General features: G+C 44.6%; 1 protein-coding gene across 1 annotated transcript in view; it reads left to right on the forward strand.

The window, feature by feature from the left end:
* Positions 1-14001, forward strand: part of alk (ALK receptor tyrosine kinase) — a gene marked incomplete at its 5' end in the record, with an annotated part of 38568 nt that extends 24567 nt beyond the window's left edge. The window contains 7 exons of the mRNA XM_008302428.1: positions 33-162; positions 920-1017; positions 3750-3842; positions 10127-10228; positions 10542-10676; positions 11663-11753; positions 12877-14001. Of these exons, the coding sequence (XP_008300650.1) occupies positions 33-162; positions 920-1017; positions 3750-3842; positions 10127-10228; positions 10542-10676; positions 11663-11753; positions 12877-14001 (1774 nt within the window). The remainder of the gene's footprint in view (positions 1-32; positions 163-919; positions 1018-3749; positions 3843-10126; positions 10229-10541; positions 10677-11662; positions 11754-12876) is intronic.
* Between the last annotated feature and the right edge of the window lie 320 nt (positions 14002-14321).

A 14321-nucleotide genomic window follows, 5' to 3' on the forward strand; every position in this document is an offset into this window, starting at 1 on the left:
CACTGTTCTGTGCTGTGCTGCTGTCCCTGCAGTAAGTTCAGCCACCAGAACATCGTGCGTTGTATAGGAGTCAGTCTGCAAGCCATGCCTAGGTTCATCCTGCTGGAGCTGATGGCCGGAGGAGACCTCAAGACTTTCCTGAGGGAGACCAGGCCCCGGCTGGTGAGACACACTGCTGCATCACGCTCAGCTGAACGTTATCTTTTATGATGCTTAAGCGTATGCGTTGTGCACCTCTTCAATATTTCATTATTATGACACAACCTTTTAGGTTGATTCAGCAAGCAGATGCTCATTGACACATCCCAGCTATAGACACAACGTTATAATTCATTCAGAGTTACATTCAGTTGATGAAGCCCAGTATTCACTTTCTCTTAACCCTGAGGGAAATAAGTGTTCTCAAACTGCTAAAAGCTTCACTCTGTTAACCAGCAAGTTCCTAACTCTGTCTCTCTCTGCTGTTTGTTGCTGAACAGGTAGTGTACAGTATGTTTTTAAGAGTATCTTTACTGCTGCAGCCAAAGCATCACTGTGAGAGCAATGAGGGCGAACCAGAACAGTGAAGTTATAGCCGGACGGCTTAACAATGAGCTAAAACTCACGATTTCATTATATTAGCAATAAAGCCAAGAGCAGCTGCAGATTCAGGAGATAATTCTCTTAGAGTTCATCACTACAAGCGATCCATTTCACAATGTCATATTGTTTTCACATACCTATTTGATAGATTGTTATCATAAAAAAATGATTATAGTCCCTTTAGGCTATTATTTCTGATTGAGCCTCAGAATTCTCTCATCTAAGTTAGTCCAGTCAGATCATGTACTAATGTGTACTCCATCTGTATTCCAAATCTGCCTCAGATATATTCACTGATATCCATTTGTGGGTCTTTGTCTCTTCTCTGCTCGATCAGGAGCAACCATCCAGCCTGACCATGGTGGACCTTCTGAACGTGGCCAGAGACATCGCTAAGGGCTGCCAGTATCTAGAGGAGAACCAGTTTATACACAGGTACTTCATCAGATCTGCACATTTTGCAAAAACAAATAGAGAAAATGAAAGGACGTAATGAATTCTGTGCTTCTCCTACCTAAACAGATCAGAGGGGCAGAGAGAAAGACAAACTGTAAACAGCACACAGTACATATGGGTTTGCGTACCGTTGAATACATATGGAATGCAAATGTGCATTCAGCAAACAGAGTTGCCCACATTCATCTGCTAACGTCTACTCAGAATTATAAACTGGCTGCATCCGTCCAAGCGTAACATATGGACTCTGCACGCCTTTTGCCTTTCGTACGATAGCAGAAAGGACAAGTGATGAGTTTAGTATCAGCACAGCCAGATGGGGTAGCCGGCTTGCCTTTTTACGGTCTGTATCCAAGGCACAAGTCAACAGTGTGCCTCTCTATATACATATTCACAGAGGTTGGTGAACCAAAGGATGTGGCTAAAGATTTTTTTTTTTTTGAAGCTGCTTTACAAAGATTAACTTCATGAATGTCCTTGAGGAAAGTCATGGTAAAATGAGGAGGGGTCAAAACAGATTCAACAACGGTATTAGGACAATTAAAGCACCTTCCTTGAGCTTTGTCTTTGACTTCCTATGAATTTGCCAATAACACACAAGGCCTATTAAACCTTGTTTGCCCCTATGTGGCCCAGTAAAGCTCCATCAATCCATCTAATGGCTCACTCTTCTCTGGAGGCTTGTGATCTTTGAAACAACCTGATTTTCTGCCTTCGGAGCTGTATTAAAATTCACCCGAACACCGTCCTTGAAGCTGATTTCAATTTTATGGAGGTGTGTTTACTTGGGGATGAGTATGGGGCAGGTGAGTGAAGAGAGGTGGAGGAGTAGCCGCTACTCAGAAAATGCATCTTTTTCTCAAGGATTACTGGGTTGGATGATGAGCTGTGATGTGCTCCAACAGGTTAAATCACAGGGTTAATGCAGCCTGAGAACAACTTACTCCCGGCTTTTCTGTGTTTCTGCTGTGGTGTTTGCCTGTTTTATAGCCGGCGGATCATGCGGTGTTGCTGTTGGTTGTTTTATTTTACAACAGGCTGGCTTGGCCCCCGCAATGGAAATTGTAACCGCTCTGAAAAGAAGCGCTGTGCTGAGGAGTTTAATGTAACTGCAGGTGTTAAAATAAATTAATAATACAGATTGTTCTCAAAGTGCTGCAGTGAAACGGGTCTTTAAGCTGCAGTTAAAATTTACTGTAAATAAGGTCTACAGTAAGAGGCCAGTTTATAATATTTTAATAACTTCTCTCACACCACTGTGCTGCAATGTACAATCTCTCTGTGTCCTTCTCTTAAGCCTTCAGCCGGTCGTCTGCGACAGCTGCTGCCGCATTTCAAGGCTCATTCTTGCCTACGAGCAAAGCAAATACGTTCCATGAATTCTTCTAAGCCATTAAACAAGGACTGCTTGGATTTAGCTGGAGGCCCTTGTGAGGAAGTGTTTGTGTGCATGCCTTCCCACCTGCTAATTAGAGTCATGCTAGGAAAAATCATTCAGTCTTCCTGAAGTAGCTGTGTCGCTCTTAAATGGATTGATTGTTTCACTACTTATTCCTAAACAGGAAATCCTGTCTGATGACACAATTTAAGAAGTTCTCCGTAGCTGCTTTTGACAGCTCAGGTTACTGACGCTCTAAATTAGACTCCAGCAAAGTAAAAACATTCTTTCTCAGGGAAACTCAGACGCAAATAGATGCCATAAAACATTGCTGTATTTTTATGTCATACTAAATTATTCAATATCAAATTTGTAGCAGTTTTGTAATAGTGTAAGTTGTTTAGTTCCACACTTGTGGCACATTGAAGGTAGGCAACAACACACAGTGTTTGTCCCTGTCTTAAAAGCCCTGACTTTAAATCAGTCTGAATGATTACTGCATCCCCATTGTGTCATTTCTCATCTAGGTTAATAAGAAGCCAAAATCACAACAATGTGTTTCTGTCTATACACTCAGAACTCAGTACTGTGGGTTCTATCACTACTAGTTGTTTGTTTCCACCCCAGTCCTGTTTCATGATCCAGTGTGAGCAGAGTGCCACATGATATTATTCTGATGTTAAATCCTGGCCGAGCGCACGCTGATGGGGGAGCGCTGGGCTCACAACGTCACTTCTGAAGATGTTAAGAAAGTTAGATGCCAGGGGAGCAGAATACAGTGTGTGGGCTCAGTTTTCTTTTCCCCAGATGGGAGTGGAACACGCCGTGTGAACTACTGTATTTTTGCTCAAAGAATAACCAACCCACTACAGTACAAATATGAATTTTCTCCTCTAACCCACTCTGCCTTCACATACTGTGGAATATTTCAATCTTTTCTCTGGATGCACCATGTGGGTAGAGTCATAAAGGCACTAAGAAACTATACACTTTGCCAGCTTGCCCTGGGCAACGTGGTAGTTGCACTGAACTTCAGATCCAACAGGGGAGCGTCTGTAGGTGTCTCATACAGGGAGTTCTCTTACAGATGCAAATAATGAAAAACTTTGGTGAACTACTGAGGAAATGAGGAATCAGACAAGCTGTGTCAACATCAGTTTTCTGCATGTCTAACTCTTACATACACTTTATCCCAATATCCCGTGTGGACATCAAAGTATTCACATCAATCAGATTTACAGTGCTAACAAGTTACTGCATCCTAACAAAGCTCCATCAGTCCATACAAGCACACACAGTGAGCTGACAGTGGGTCTTTCTTTGGTCATTTCAGGGACATCGCAGCTCGGAATTGCCTTCTGACTTGCAAAGGACCGGGTCGTGTGGCCAAGATCGGCGATTTCGGGATGGCTCGAGACATCTACAGGTACAGTTTCAAACTCTGACTGATGTAAGACAGCAGGCGAGACCGTGTTGGTTCAACTGACCAGGTTCAGTTAGGTCCAAAGAGACCAGAGACCAAGTTAAGACTTACATCAAACGGACAGTGAGGAAGAAAATGTGTCTCTGAAGAACAAACATGATGCAAAAAAAAGTATTGGTTGACGGTGAAAACTAGTTGCGTTCAAGTTTTTCAGTTAAATATCGTTACCGTAGGCAATTAGTGCCAGTTGATAAAGGTTTTAAGATTTGGTCAAAAGGAAGAAAAGAAAAAAGTCCACTGGGAGGATTATCAGATATTTGTACACGCATCCATCCAGCCCCACTACTTCTTTAGCTTTTTACTGAGCAGGATGTATTACTGCTTCTTGCTTTGGCAGGTTATTCTTATTTAACCTTAAATTCTAGCTATTTATTGGCCTTAGTGCACACTGGTCTTTAGTCTGCTGAGGAGCACTGTGCTCGCAACATCACTTCTAAAGATGTTAAGAAAGTTAGATGCCAGGGGAGCAGAATACAGTGTGTGGGCTCAGTTTACTTTTCCCCAGACAGGAGTGGAGCACGCTGTGTGAACTATTGTATTTTTCTCAAAGAATAATCAACCCACTGCAGTCCAAATATGAATTTTCTCCTTTTAAGTAAGTAGTCATTGTAGTGAGAGAGAAACTCACACTCATACAGCCAATTTAGAAGCACCAATTAACCTACAATGCATGTCTATGGAGTGTGGGAGGAAGCCACAGCACCTGCAGAAAACCCACATAGGCACCGTGAGAATGTACAAACTCCACAAAGAATGAGCCCAGCCAATCAGGAGATGAGAATACAGTACACTCCATGACAGAAGTTTTAAGGATGACATTTTGAAGTTTAAAAATCAGCATATGGGTGTTTAAGTCTTAATTCAATATTGGCAATGGAAAGAGGCAGGAAATGTGGGTGTACCCGTAAGGTAAGTGGCCTAAATACTCCACTATCAGGGTGCACCTTTAGGCTTGTTTCTTTTACATACTAGGAGATCCACGCAATAGTGACTTGAATATCTAAATTACCTCAGAGTGAAGCCTTTATCATACTGGAGATGGGCAGCTGCAGACACCCACAGACATGTAGTTGTTGTTTTTACACCACTGTTATACTGCATGGCTACAAGGTGAGGATCCACGTGACATAAATATTGTCATCTTATTCGTGTGCAGCCCTACAAGTGCATATTCTCAGCAGTAGCGTAGTAGTAATGCACAGACTACACAGATCAGACCAAGTGCAAATGAATGCAACACAGTCCTCCAAGTGGAATACAAAAGCAGTATAACAGCAACAACTACATGCCTGTGGGTGTCCACAGCTGTCAGCTGAGCATCCACAAGGAAATCCAGTTTTATTCTACTTTACTAGGACTCTGCTTGACTCTGTTACATGCATGTGCAGTAGGTTGTATCTACATCCATGCATGCGTAGCGTCGAGTATGTGCACCCTTGTAGCATAGTCGCTGTCTAGACACAAATACTGGGCTGCATATAGACTCTTGCAAAATAATGAGGAAATTCACGTTACTCAGATCCTTGCATACTCGCAGACCTGGAAAGTAAGTCAGCAGCTATTTTAAACGGAACTCTTTCTATGTGTTTTGGCCTTTCATCCACATGCACACACAGCGTTAGGTCATCGAAAACTGAGCTTTTGGAAAACTCCTTCCAGGCTAAAGAAATTTGGAAACTTAATTTGCAGTGTTGACATGAGATAGATAAGAAAAGAGGGAAAAGCTTTTGGCTTGTGATATCAGACTGTGCGCTATTATCTTCTTTGTTTGCATGAGGAGATTTTGTGCAGGGGTGGACGTGGCAAAAATACTGCAGATGATAACCTTGCTAACAGGACCGTTTACATGTTTATGCATAAATGTACAGTTGTTCTTTCATTATATTGAGGAGCAGAGGCGTTAGAGTCAGTCCACATACATGAATCCCTGCTTCCTTGATGCACCGGTGTTGGCAGCCGATCAGAACCAATAATAGCTTTTTTAAGGCTTCTATTGGCCAACATGACTTTAGGCTGGGGCTTCAAGGTGGCTCGGTGGTTAGCACTGTTGCCTTGCAGCAAGAAGGTCGCCGGTTCGCATCCCAGTGAGGACGCATGTTCTCCCCATGCAGCGTGGGTTCTCTCCGGGTTCTCCGGCTTCTTCCCACACAGTGTAGCCCTGTGATAGACTGGTGACCTGTCCAGGGTGTCCCCTGCCTTCACCCTGAGTCAGCTGGGATAGACTCCAGCCCCCTGTGACCCTAATGAGGATTAAGCAGTGTAGAGATAATGGATGGATGGATGGATGGATGGACTTCAGGCTGAAGGTTATATCTCCACCTGTTGTTTTGCATTTGCTTTTTTCATTTTAATATGGACAGAGATTTATTTATTTTGTAAGAATAAAGGAGAAAATAGAAAATAGTTTGCCATTTCTGTACTGCCAGTTCCTGTTACTTTTCAGCCAACACACAGTAAACAGTATACTATTCTACAGGTTTAGCTCTATGACAATATACATTCTGCATCTTCTGATTGTCGGGTAAAACATGCTTATACACAAACACATGTAATCAGATTTTAAATATTTTAGTGAAAGTACAAACAGTTTTTTCTTCCTGTGGAGTTATGAAAACCTGTAGCACTTCTCATGGAGACTTTTCAACTGGTAAATGTTAAAGCTCAGCTGTTTTACTCTCCATCAGACTGATGCCTTCTCTCAAATCTACATCAGCTCATCTGTAGCCCCAACAGCGTCTCATTATTCTCAGCTCAAACTTTCTTAATATAGCTAACACTGCTTCACGTGACACCATTTAAATGAATACACAATCCAGCAGGGAAATCTCCTAAGCCTTTCATCTGGTGAAAAATTAGAACAGGGGAAATATGTCACAGCATTCTGCTAAATCAACGCAGCACTTTCGAATCATCCGATGGAAAGTCACATAAGAGCAAAGTCACTCTGTGAACATCCGGAAAAGGCTGTTGCACAACATCCCTGGGGAGCCACATTAGGAACGCTTGATTTAATTGCTGATGTCAGTTTTTCAGGTGCCTCCCTGCGATTTTGTTTTTATCTCTCAGCCTGGAGCCGTGGTGCCAGGACTTTTTTTTATTATTATCATTGTTATGTTCAGGGGGTGGTTGTTTGGCACACATAGCCACTAGGCCGCCGGTGTGTTATTACTGCTGTTTCATGATGTCTCCCTACTGCTATGTGACAAGGGACATGGGAATCTTTTTTAAGGCGATCACAGGGGACACGTGCCCCAGTGACGGTCTAGGACAAGGAGTAATGTCAGCTTTTTATATTCTGATAGGACAGCCACAGGCACACCGCCACGTGGTACTCCACAGATTCCCCGCACACAAATCCACTCGCATAGTCTCACATGCATGCTTGCACACCAGCGATGCGGTGGTAAATAAAAAGCTGGGCAAACAATAGCTGCTAGACAGTAATCATCCAAAGGTAAACAGCTGCCAGTGTGAGGAGAAATCCTCTGTGCTTTTAGAAGAGAGTTGTTGTTTTTGCCTTAAACTACCATATAGTCATTAGGACCAATGGTTGTATAGCATGACTTTCGCCTGTATTTATTAATGTCAGCCTGGTGCGCTCACATGCAGACACACACAATAAAGGCAGAACAAAGACATCTAAGTCAGCAGACGCAAGTATTAGACTCCACCATTGTGTCCTCAGGTGCACGCTTCTATCTCACTTTCCATTCAGCTCAGTCGGCTCTGTGCCTTTGTCTCTTACTGTTCTGTACTTCTCTATCTTCCAGCTTCCCTCCTGCTCTCAGAGTTGCTCGCACAAAAAAACACGTCCGTATAAAACACCTCTATTTCAGCTATAGATTTCCTGGGACTGTATTTAAGCTTCCCTTAATCTGCGGCTCAGCTTTTAGTGTGTGTTGTTGGTGTTAGCAGTTGTAATAAAAAATGTCCATAAACTCTTGTGCTTTAAAAAAAAAAAAAAGCAGAGGTTGATCTTCTGATAGGGGGATTATCAGGTGTTATGTTCTACATTTTACCATCCTTCAATCTTTTCACAACATTTCAGCATGCTCTAATGGGCAGATAACAGACTGAATCTGTGCAAGTCTGTGTTCAGGTCATCTATTTTTAAACTTGTCTTTCACTTGCACAGGTCAGAAAAGGCAGCTGCAGTAAATACATAGAGAAAAAAAAGCAAGACATTGTAGCAGGCTGGTTTTTGTAAACTTATTATCGCTGGAAATATACAGAACAACACACACACACAGAATGCACTGAGCGCCCACAGTTTGACCTAATTGCATCTTTTTTTTTTATGGAGGCAAGTCCACTTCCCTCACTATCTTCTTTATTAGGATGGACAGGAAAATTAGAGGGATACCGGGGAAATGGGTAGCAGCGTTCAATCCTGTAATTGTAGGTCTAAAAATGGAGGTGGAAACTGAATCCCATCACTGGCTGCATCATGTTATTTTAAGTGATAGATTAAGGCGTTGGGCGGGTATCTGCCCGGCAGTAGTTCTTAGCTAATCTGTCAAGCAAACAGACTCCACTAGTGATTGTTTTCTCTGCTTCATTGATTATGTGTAATTTTCCTCAAGGGTAACTTCTTATGCCAATAGTTTGCTAAGTATATATTTCCCTTGTAACCACATTATGAGAGTGCATATCATCTATATCCATCTCTGGGTGATCCCCTGAAGACACACAGCTGTGAGTTAAAGCAAACGATGAGTGCTTGTTGTTTGCTTTGAGTTCATACTGTGGGAAATGAAGCAGTCTATTTTTTAGCGTTCTCACCTGAATTTGTAATTAAAGAAACCTCCGTCGTATAACGATGACACCAAAAAGCTGGTTTGAGGTACTAATAAACATTGCAAATTTTGGGGGGGTTTCTTTTCTCCGTCTAATGACTGAGGCTTGGCTGCAGACTCCGAGTACTGCATGCCTTATTATGTCAGTTTCAGCCTCTTGGCAATAGATGCACATTATTTTTGGATTTAATTTTACACATCACTTTCAAGACATTCAGTACTCTGGCTTTTAACACAAGTTCAGACATTTTTAGCCCCAGGTGAGCAACAGCACAGCTTGAAATCCTCTTTAAACTAAAGACCAGATCTGATGGGTCGTGCAGTCCAAGCACACAGGCTTTAGATGGTGTATCTGAGCGTCTCGCGCTGCCAAGACCACGGCCTTTTTTGTTTGTTGTTCTATATTTTATCCAAGCTACTGTTGTATTCTTATTTGTGATTCTTTTCTCTCTCTTTTTTTTTTTTTCCTGGTTATTTATTTATTAATGGTTGTATCCAGGGAACACCAGCAGAGCTCTTTCCTCGCACTGCTTCACAATCACACGTGGGAGCTGCCCACTGTAATTACAATGCCATCCTGTGCAGCCATGTGCAGCTCGAACAGAGCAGCTGGTGCTTCGCTTACTTGTCTAGCAGAGAACGAGTGTTACCACTGCTCCTTTTCTTTTTGCAAAAGCTCCAGGGATTTGAACTGGCAACTATCCAGCCACTTTCCTATTTATTATCAAGCACTTGCCATGTTTACAAACAAGTGCTTGGGGAATAAATTGACATTTTTATGACAAAATTACTGAGGGCAAAAGAATGTACTCCTCTGCAACAGCCGACTGTGCCAAATAAAGTTTTCCCAACTGAACGTGGCAGACACCACTTTACTCAGACCCTGATGTGTGTCCATTTTTTTCTTCGCCGTGATGGACGAGGAGGTGAGCGGCGCCCGCTTCACGTCTGCTCTCGGTGTGCGCCTCGAGCGGGGCGAGACGAACCAGGCGGTGACCTCTATCATCACCAAACATCAGATAGAGCACGCATCAGATAATTTCTCTACCAAAGCAAGGCCCAAGACAGCATTAAAAATGGCTCAGACAGGGCTCGGCCCGGCGAAAAATCTCCCTCTCGCCTCCGTGCGAGATAAGGAGTTCTTACAGGGTCTCTCACACCAACATGCTAGGAAGCTGAAAATGCGATTGGATCGGAGTGCTGATACAGCCACTGACAAACGGGGAATTAATTGTTGGATCTGAGAATTTTTCTTTCTGACACTCTGCTTTTCAGGGCAGTGGTGTTGCTATGGTGATGGTGCTGAAAAGGTTCATTTACAACTGATCTGTTTTTTTTTTAAAATATATTAGCCACATGTTACTCATTAAGCATTTTACTATTTTAAATCTGTGCGTGTGTGTGTGTGTGTGTGTGTGTGTGTGTGTGCAGGGCGAGCTATTACAGGAAGGGCGGGCGTGCCATGTTGCCAGTAAAGTGGATGCCACCTGAAGCCTTCATGGAGGGCATCTTCACATCTAAAACAGACACGTGGTGAGAATCTTACACACTCCTCAAAGCTCACCCTCACTGCGATTTCATCTCTTAAATTTCACACTCAGACGACCGCTGTCCCGACCTGCATCCTCTTTGCCTTTCTGTTTTTCACCTTCCTCCGTCCTCCAGCGCATTTGATCCCTACCCATTTGTTTTCCTTTTAATTTCTTGTCCTCGTCCTCTGCTCTCATCTTTTACCGCTTCAGCTGTGATGATGTCCGTAATTTATGTCGTGATTGTCCTCAGTCTGCCCCGTTTCCTTTTTCCCTCCCTGAAACTAATCTCTCCTCTCATCATCTGCCTCTTAAAGGTCATTCGGGGTTCTGCTGTGGGAGATCTTCTCGTTGGGCTACATGCCGTATCCAAGTCGCAGTAACCAAGAAGTGCTGGAGTTTGTAACCAACGGTGGAAGAATGGATCCACCTAAAAACTGTCCGGGGCCAGTGTAAGTGCAGATCCGCACGTGCATTCCTGTGAGCACAACAAATCACATGAGGTCTTGTTAAGCTTCTCCATACAGTAACCGAACATAAAGGACCGACGGTGGCTCGGCTGTATGTGAAGCGTACACGGCACATATGAAGCCTCCAAACACACAGTGGCAGACATGAAAGGCTCCGATGATTCTCTGATATTGACATGTAAACCAAGTAGTGACCTAGAAGGTGTCAGAAAAATTTAACGGGAGATCGCTCTCAGTGCTTTCACTATGGAAACCACACAAACAGTCCTCTTTCATGTTTGCCTCTCAATTTCGAAGAAGTCATGGGCAGCTGATAGGGAGCTTAGAAACCATTTCCAAATCACAATATATTTTTCACTCACTCTTCAATGTACTGCCTCTCATGTGAACTCTATTATAAAATATATATGTAGGCAGACACGCGTTTTCCCTCCCGCTCTCTGTCAGAAACACGTTCTGGGAGCACTTTGGCCTCACCATGATTTCACAGTTTTATCCTTCACACCTGTTGGCTGCAGCTTTGCAGACTACTTCTCTTATCATTTTGCAGCCTGCCTTGCATGTTCCCTGTAAAAAAAAAAAATTTCTTTAAAAATAATCCTGGCCGTGTGGTGCCTTATTCATTTAAAGTTCTTGCGAGGCTCACAATATGACGCTGATTGGTGAAAGCGGCACTGCAATCAGATCAGTAGTAAGCATTACAACTCAGGGTTTAACTTCACTAGTTGCCCCTGTAATCTGCATCACTTATTTAACAATCACTTAAACAGGAGGGACATTACACTCCAACTCTACATGCAACAATCAAAGCAGCTTTGAAGAGTATTTTGTCCAAACAGATTTATCTGGCATTTGTAGGACCAGCAGGAGCGACAGCACTGGAGAGCTTTCTCTACACCTGCATGCAGCAGGAGAAGATGTTTTCATTAGGTGTTTTCTGCTTGTCTGTCATTCATGTGTATCTTTAGGTACCGTATAATGACTCAGAGTTGGCAGCACCAGCCTGAAGACAGGCCCAACTTCTCAACTATCCTGGAGAGAATTGACTACTGCTTACAGGTAACCAAAGAGAGCTCGCTGTGGGATTCTGACTGACATGTAGGCATGGATTAGGGCTGAACGGTTTGAGGAACATATCTAAGTGCAACTTTGAATTTCTAGGATTATGCCGTAGCTACACTGAGCACGTAACATAGGCATGATCAATGAAAGTGGCTACACCAGGCTTGAGAGTAAAGTCTTTATTGGACACCTAGTTGTTGCTATTATGCTGGTTTTCCTTTCTGCAGGAGTTCACATGGAGATCTTGGTTAGATACATGTGCAGTATGTTGTGTAATCTGCACTATGCGCACTGCTGCCGAGCATGCACACGATGGCACTTGTAGAGTAGTCGCCATGCATACACAAATATTGGGCTGCACACACACATCTGTAGAGGAGTCCATGATGTATCCTGTGAATGTGGGGAGATGATGTAATTTACATCACATGAACACTATTAGACCCTACCATACTTGCAGTCACAAAAAGCATAACACCCACCAAAGTGGTGCGTATGTGTCGCACTGATCCACAAAGAAAATGTAAAAATAGACCAGTCCACTCTATTTAGATTTTTTACAAATGTGTGCATGGCCCTTTTATACAGAAAAGTGTGAAAAGTATTAGTGTGTTTTACAGAAATATACTTCAGAAAATAACTTGTGACAAACAGGGTTTCCACTTCAAAGTCAGAATCCCCCCATCAGCATGTATTAGCCAGTACAAGCACCTCAGTAACTTCACCACTTACAGGGTCTACTGTAGGCATTAGATGGTAACTCACCCAAACTGCACAAACTCTACGAAAAAAGCAAAAGTTCTGCAGCACTGCGCTGGATCCAAAAACTGAAGAAACAACTATCTCAAAATATAAAGCCTTTGTGTTGTTTTTCCTCACCCAGTATGTGGGCTGCAGCTGTAACTAGTAAAAAGATACAATCTGCAGCAGATCCACTCTGAAAACAGTCCACATGCGTTACCTGCTCAGTGTAGCGGCACCGCTAAAAAAGACAAGGTTGTATGAGGTGTAATAGAAAATCTAGTGTATTTCTGCAAGACCAAAAGCTGATGGGGTGACGCAACCTGTTTGTTGTTATATCACCTCACATTTGATCTCTGAATGGTCTGCCTTATTTCAGGACCCTGATGTGGTGACCATGCCCCTGCCTGTAGAGTACGGGCCTGTTCCCGAAGAGGAGGAGCGTGCACCCTCGCGCCCTGACGACCCCTCAGCTCCAACTGTGCTGGTTAATGCCCAGGTGCCTGATGGGGAGGCTCCTCAGCCGCCCCCGTCCTATCCTACAGAGGAGAACCGGAGAGGAGGGGAGCACACCGTGGTGACTAGCACAGCATCAGAGGCCAAAGCACAGCCATCAGCTCAGCCCCAGCCATACCTCCACCAGCACCAGCAGCCTCACACACAGACCTCGATCGCCATGACTACCACTAACACAGTCACCTCGGCTGCCCCCTCAACACTCACTGCCAAGGGACCTCATGTCACCACCCAGCCCAGTCCAGAGGGGGGCCACATCAATCTGGCTTTCGCCCAGGGCCACCCACCAGAGAAGGAGGGCCACAATGGGAAAAGCACCAGTCTCTGGAATCCCACATACGGCTCGTGGTTCCTGCAGCAGCAGCAGAGGAAACAGCAGCAGCAGCAGCAGCAGCAGCAGCAGCAGCAAAGGCAGGCAGGGCTGGGGGGAGCAGGGGGCAGCGGCAGCAGGGTTCCCGGGGAGGGGCAGGAGCATGTGGGTCGGACGGTGGCTGAGGTGGCCGGGGCGCTCGGCCTCCAGCACCAGCACCAGCACAAGCAGTTCCAGCATCAACTCCAGCAGCAGCACCAGCTCCAGCTGCTGCACCATCAGCAGCAGCAGGGTCTCTGCAGACCGCTGTTGCCCCCACCGCCCCCTCCTGCTGCCCAGTCACCTCTGCTGTTAGATTCAGCTGCCTTGCCCCCAGTTCCCCTCTACAGACTGAGACGTTTTCCTTGTGGCAACATCGGCTACGGCTACCAGGAGCAAGGTCTGCCAATGGAGGCCACCCACAGTAACACCAATCCCCCTCCTCCACCCCCTCCAGCCCAGCAGGGCACCTCCATGCCCTCCTCAGCAGCCCATCAGAGGGGGGCCTCTATTCCCACTTCGGTGTCCCTGGGTCGGCCAGGTATGTCCGAGGACAGCCGTCCACTGCTAGTTACTATGGGGACAGTGCAGGATCCACGGCTGCCCAGGATGGAGGGCCACAACGCCACCGTGCTTTAGCCCAAATGCCTGTACTGCTGGTCTTTTCTTTCAGGCCCTGTCTTTGGAGACTGTGTGTTCAGGACGCACAGCAAGAAACACTGTGCCAGGACAGAGACCATTTATCACCATCCCCACTGTCCCGCCATTTTAGTTTCTTCCTCTAGTTCAGAAAGAACCCATCTCTCTGAAACATGCTTTTTACAGGAGAACCTTAGAGGTGCGTTAAAATCCCCAACGGATGCTAAAGCACATCAGACGACTAAAAAGCTTCGGGAGGCAAAATATAGAGCAAAGGCTAGTTTTAAGAGTTTAAAAATGTATTTTTTCAACGCTGGAGG

This window comes from Stegastes partitus, unplaced genomic scaffold (assembly GCF_000690725.1).
Source record: "Stegastes partitus isolate 25-593 unplaced genomic scaffold, Stegastes_partitus-1.0.2 Scaffold36, whole genome shotgun sequence".
In the NCBI taxonomy this organism is placed as follows: domain Eukaryota; kingdom Metazoa; phylum Chordata; class Actinopteri; family Pomacentridae; genus Stegastes; species Stegastes partitus.